This window comes from Nicotiana sylvestris, chromosome 9 (genome assembly GCF_000393655.2).
Source record: "Nicotiana sylvestris chromosome 9, ASM39365v2, whole genome shotgun sequence".
In the NCBI taxonomy this organism is placed as follows: domain Eukaryota; kingdom Viridiplantae; phylum Streptophyta; class Magnoliopsida; order Solanales; family Solanaceae; genus Nicotiana; species Nicotiana sylvestris.
The window spans coordinates 190,518,366-190,524,933 of NC_091065.1; the positions used below are offsets into that span (position 1 = coordinate 190,518,366).

Sequence of the window (6,568 nt, forward strand, 5' to 3'; positions counted from 1 at the left end):
AGAAATTCATTGAGTGCTTGTAGACAATATTCAATATAATTAGGAAAGATATAAATCTATACCAAAGTTTTTCAAATTTTAAGCATAATGAGATCCTTAATAAAATTGAATCTTAAGTTGAAACGGAAAATGTTAAATGTAACAAGATGGACAGAAATTGCAATAAATTTATAAAACCAAATTAGTAAAAATATATCCACCATATATCACGCGAAATACTAAAAAATTTCATTACTAGAGAACCTAGTATTGGTACACATCGTATTAAATCCCAAAAAAGACTTGAATAAAATTATTATTTTATAAAGAACACAAATCTATTATTAAAATTTTGATAGGATATCGTGGAAGTTCTTAAATTTAGAAGATCCAAGTGAAGAAAAAAAAAACTAGTAATTTTGTTCACTCTTAAGAGGAAGAAGTAATTTTTATAGTTACAAATACACAACTAATCAATGACCAATTAGTAGACAGCTGTATATATTTACTATTAAAAATAAATTAATATATTTACTATTAAAAATAAATTAATGTATCGGATTACAAAAGAGTCAATATATTTATGTCGTTCTTATTGATACCAATATTCTTGGTTGGCTCGTAAAGTAACTCCATATATATAGTTGAAATACTAATGATTTGTCTACGCTTAAGCGTGATTATGAATGACCTCATTAAATTTATCAATTAATTCTTTTCTAATACACGAATGATAATTTTTTCCTCAAGATTTCTTTTAGTATTCAAATTAAATAGATTAGATTTCAAGTATTAATCTATTTCATTATTAACACTTATTTTATACAAAGTGTTTTATCACTTAATGGTTTTTAATCTTCTTAGAGATGCTTCATTTTGGTATAATCTATATCGAACATTTTTTTTTTTTGGTCAAATCGAATATTTCACTTCTTAATCAGTGAGCTACCTTAAAATTTTACATTATATATACTTTCCCTTTTCTTTTGTAAATACAATTTTTAACAATAGGTTGCCTGTGGAAAAAGCGACCTGTCACCTTAAAAAATTTCAGCCCTTTCCTATTTTTTTTTAAATGCAGAATATATGTTTTTTAGCCAGATTTTTTTTAAGAATAGGTTTGCTGTAAGGTGAAGATAATTTTTTTTTAATTTTTTTCTTAAGAAGCATATAACGAGAGAATAACTTCAAGAAAAGAAAAGAAAAATGCATCTTTTTATGGGTGCATTTGATTCGAAGGACAATTTTTCTGGTAAATATTTTTCGATTTTTTTCTTAAGAAGCATATAACGAGAGAATAACTTCAAGAAAGAAAAAAAAGTGCATCTTTTTATGGGTGCATTTGATTCGAAGGACAATATTTCTGAAAAATATTTTTCGAAAAATATTTACCAGAAAAAACTGTCACAATATCCAACGTTCTCTGAAATTTAGAAAATATTTTAAATAGACTATGGAGAAAAACATAAGCAAAGTCAGTTGATTTTTCTTTTTAAATGTAAAATATTCTTAAACAAAAATATTTATTGATGTTTGGCTGCTGGAAAATAACTTACTTTCCTCTCCAACTCAAGCTGATGCTATGACAATTCTACTCAATGAGAAATTCACAATTTACCAACTGTACCTTCATATTGTTTCCAATGCACCAAAACTAACTGAATAGTAATCTATTGTTAATTCCTCCACTTGCCAATGAACCAACAATATGTACTAGTACTTATGTGTTATGTTAAGTCTACTAAATCATTTACCAGCAAGGTAGCTAATAATATTATGTGAGAAACCATTAAGCTGATTCGGTCGATGTGGTCAGGCTGGTGCTGCAAGTGTCGAGCCATGGTGGAGGCAGCATACTAGTTTGCTCATACACGGTCTGTAGCAACGGAGGAATTACACTGTAAAGCGACGCCATCTCTTTCATGACACCATTTCCCTTTCCTGCGCGTGTTCCATCGGTCATATCCCCTTCACTTGCACCAGTTGACCAAATAGTGATCTTTGGTTGCAGTCCTCTGATAGCTTCTGCGTTATATTTGGCAATGTCTGTGTATATCCTTTCATTAATCATCAAGAAATCCCTCAACGCGATGTAATTTCCTCCTAGTGCTGACAACAACGTGCGTATGTAAATCCCTTGTGCTTCTGCAAAAGCCACAAGTCCTTCAGCCTCTTTCTTCTTGGCATAGAGTGCAGCATCTGCAGCTTGTTTTTCTGCGTACGTTCCAGCATCTGCTTCGATCCTTCGAGCCTCTGCTAACTTTTGTTTCTCATACAGTATTGCGTCAGCTGCTGTTTGCTTTTGATAATACTCCGAATTTGCTTCTTGCACCTGAATTTTCACAAGCAATCAGCCACATTATGACAAAAAATCATGAATACTTAGAACGCGATCCGTTATTCTATAGATCCGAATGTCATCTGATGAAGCCGTTATTTGAATAGAACATCTAGAATAAATTAACTCTGAACAGCCATGTTAAACGCTTATCACTAGAGAACGGCTTAATTATTTGAGGGTCTTACATCCATTGCTTTGGTCTATATAAAAATACCATTAAACAATCAAGTAAAGATAATCAACTGATACCATCTGGATGGAAACATCAATAGATAGTCCAAAAATTAAAGAACAAAGAAAAACTTTTGACACATGCTAACAGTACCCTAAGGGGTCATTTGGTTACGGGATTAGGAAAAATTTGGAATTTACATTTATTCTCAGACCCCACTTGGGGATTATACTGGGTTTGTTGTTCTTGTTGTTGTTTATTCCATGTTTATTGGTATTAGCTAAAATTGATATAAATTTTATACCAGATCTTGGTATTATGATCCCATATAGGATGCAGGATTATAATCGGAGGATATCGGATATCCTTGTTCCAAACCAAACAACCCCTTAGAACTTATGGCCTTAAACATGCCATGATATTTTTACGGCTATAAGAGTAAGTCAATAAGGATAAAATGAGAAGTTTAATTAAAAAGTTTCCATATAGAGATAAGCACCATTCTTGTTTGAACAGAGTAAAGAAGGAAAGAGTGCATATAAAATGAAACAGAGGGAATAACGGAAACACAACTAGACTCACCTTAATCTCATATTCCACATTAGCCCTACTGAGGAACTGAGCCTTGAAATTCTCAGTCTTAGTCAAGGCATTCTTTCGCTCGACTTCTTGCTGTAACTCAGCCTCTCGTATTGCCACAGCTTTTTCAGCTACCACCTCTGCCATCTTTGCCTGCTGCGACCATGCTGCCTTCTTCGTTGCTAGTTTTGCATTTGCCTCAGATACTTCAGCTTCTTGCTGATTCTCAAAAATCTTGACTTCTGATCCTACCTTAATCTCCTCCATTTTACCTTTACCTTTTCTTTGCGTGGTTATAACCTTCGTCTCAACATCAATCTTTGCAGCATTTTGAATTGTCAATCCTTCTCTCTGTTTGAATCCAACATCGCCCTTCATTTTCGCTTCAGCTACTTCAACTTTTGCCCTGTTTGCTGCTTCCATTTGAGTTTTCTGGCCCAAATATGAAAAGTACTCGTGGCCTCTAACATCAACCAGTTGCTTAATGTTAGCATTATATATCAGAAGTCCAAATTGGTTAAGCTCTAGCTGAACCTTTTCAAAAACTTCGCGCTTGAAATCCTTTGTGCCTTTAAATACATCTTCCATCGACATTGAAGCAGCCAAGACACGTGTCTCTCCCTCAATGATGCCTTGAACAAGCTCTTTTACATCATGGGAATCGCGCTGATGAAGAGAAAGAAGCCTTGCATATTTGACAAGGCTGCTGTGGTCATTAGCCCGGGGACCAATAGTGAAAACGGCAGGGAGTAGGAAAGATAGCTTCTCTTTGCTCATGGCATTGACTTCAAAGGTGTAATTTACGGGGGTAACGTCAATTTTTTCGCACTTCTGAAATGGCCATACCATAGCCTTCTTTGCAATTTTCAACTCATCAATTCCTCTGCCAGTGATGACCAAAAACTCAGATGGCTTTGCCACATGGTACCACATTGTTCTGTTTCTTTGTTGTTGCACCTCCTGAAGAAATTTCTAAAAGGTAAACTGGTTATACACCAAAATAGAACTCAATCTAAGAATATACATGCATTGTAAGATGCATAAAGAAAAATTACAAATTGACAATCTTTGTCTCAAGTACAAAAATGTCTCAAGCGGAAATAAGGATTAACTGACAGCATGATTTGGTACTGAGCTTATTGTCTGTACTGTAGACTCAATACTGAAGTGCATTAATGCTCAATATGGGAATTAGGTTGTAATGACGGCAAACTCATCAGCTTATCAGTGACGCTTCAACATCAATATTCTCATGAAGTTTCTATCCGGATTGGTCCATACCACAAAACAAGCAAAGACATAAGACTTTCTTTGGTCTGCCTCTAACTGAGTTGACATTTGAGAATTTGGATATCAAGCTTTTCGGACTTTACGCTCAAGGCACAATTAAAACATAAGTTGTAGCAATGAAAAGGAGTAGATGAAGAAATAATATTAAGTATATATGCAATGAAAGAAACAATAGCTCAAACATCAATTGTATGGTAAAAGGAATTCCCATTATTTGAAGTAATGATGTCTTTCAACTGCAAAACCATATAAAATTTCTATAGTTACAAGTTTCTAGTTAGGATTTGTGTTTTTCTTTTTGATAACTTAGAGATTCATCAGCGGCGTCAGGTTCGAAACTTGATAGAAAATGGGGCCCCCTCTGCTTTGTCCACTTAGACTTTTGTCTAAGGCACCAATCCGTGACATATTCCTACCCACACATCACGTGTTACGTTCTTACCACTAAACCAAAGGCCTATGAGTTACTTTCATGGTTTAAATGCAAAGAAGAGAAACGAGGGAGATTTTATCCATAAGTTTATCAGTGACTATACTGACTAAAAGATGTTACAAGAGCCAAAAAGAGAGAAACTAAACCAAAACAAGACAGCTTCATGATTACAGATTTATGAGCCACAAAAGTACATGACTATTAGCCAGATCAGGGAAAATTTTCTACTATTTGAAAGCCGCTAAACAGCTTTAATTCCAACATCTAATAGTCTTTAATTTCTAATTAATTAGCTGAAGCAGATACATCAATTAATCTACACATCACAAACACCACATACAATTAGAGCCTTATTTGATCACTACAATGGGGAAAACTCACCACCAAGGGATGTCAGAGGCGGATCCGGGATTTAAACTCTATGGGTTCCATTATTCCATATATGAGTTTTTTAGCATTGAACCCATTATATCTTTAATGTTATGGGTTCATAGCTACTATTTGATGCAATATTAATGAATTTTTACACATAAATTATGCTTCGCATCAAAAGTGTTAGGTTCAGATGAACCTGGTACCATAAGGCTAGATACGCCCTGAGGGATGTGGTGTGATGGCCCAGGTAGAACGATTGTAGTTTAATGTTAGGGGTTTATTCAAATCCAGTAGTTTTGGCTTAAACTATGCTCATACTTTAAAACATAAACTAAACACAAATATTTGATTTTGAACCCAGTAAATCAAATGGGTTGAGGTAGAATCCCAACATCAAAGCTATAAAGTTCAAATCTTGAATCCGTAAGATTCCTCCATGCTTAACCAGAGGTTCAAGTTTAAGCACTGGAATCGAGAAATTCCTAATAGGGATGTTTAACCTTCAGATGATCCAATACCGATGTGAATCTGGATTAGTCGGCCCAGTGAGTTCCCGGACAAATAAACCCAAAAAGAAAAAGAAAAAAAAACTCAAAGGAGAGAAAGTTGAAGATACCAATAAGATTGAGCACAATGTATATAAATTACTTGACTTGATGAACCAAATTCAAAGAAAGTAAAAGCAAGAAGAAACAGAAATTAACAATTTTTTAGCAAATTACAACAACAACAGACCTCGTAATCTCACAGTTGTGGAGGGCAGTGTACACGCAGTCTTAATTCTATATTGTGCAAGTATATTGTGCAAGTAGAGAGACTGTTTCCGATAGACTCGGCTCGGTCCAACATTTTTATTAACAAATTAAGAAAGCAAAAAGGGAATTGAAAAAGAGTAAACTATTTTACATGCAAAATCAAAACTACAACAGTCATTAGTATTAATTATTAAACTATTTTACATGCAAAATCAGAACTACATTAGTCATTACGAGCTCAAAATTGATGAAAAAACTTACCTTGGATAGAATCTCAGAAATAGAAAAACCCTAGTTTAGCAAAGAAAGTTCAGTTGAGTGATTTTATCGCCATTGTAATTCCGCGTGAGAATTATAACAAACCAGGAATTCTACTTCTATTAGTAGAAGGATCTTAACCAATGTTCACTTCTGCCAATAAATGCATGACACGTGTCCTCTGCATAAACATTTACTGTTTACCATGGTTAAATAATAGTTAAGAGAGTTACTTTTACTGAACCTCCTTAATCTTTTGGGTTTGGGAAATAATACTCTCTAAGGGGTCGTTTGGTTGAAATACGGATTATGCCGGTATAAGTTACGCCGGGATTAGTTATGCTGGGAATGTTATTTATTCACTATTTGGTATGTTGTGTTAAGAA

The 6,568-nt window shown here is 34.2% G+C and overlaps 1 protein-coding gene across 2 annotated transcripts; it reads right to left on the reverse strand.

Annotated features, from left to right (window-relative positions):
* Positions 1 to 1,462: 1,462 nt before the first annotated feature.
* On the reverse strand, positions 1,463 to 6,270 carry LOC104245481 (flotillin-like protein 6). 2 transcript variants are annotated; one of them, XM_009801103.2, is made up of 3 exons: positions 6,186 to 6,270; positions 3,075 to 4,031; positions 1,463 to 2,311 (listed from the first exon to the last, which is right to left on the reverse strand). In XM_009801103.2, exons 2-3 carry the CDS (start codon positions 4,002 to 4,004, stop codon positions 1,769 to 1,771), a joined length of 1,473 nt encoding a protein of 490 aa, XP_009799405.1. In that variant the 5' UTR covers positions 4,005 to 4,031; positions 6,186 to 6,270; the 3' UTR covers positions 1,463 to 1,768. The 2 variants fall into 2 exon arrangements, with proteins under 2 accessions (XP_009799405.1, XP_009799398.1); XM_009801096.2 differs by having other exon boundaries at positions 3,075 to 4,043.
* Between the last annotated feature and the right edge of the window lie 298 nt (positions 6,271 to 6,568).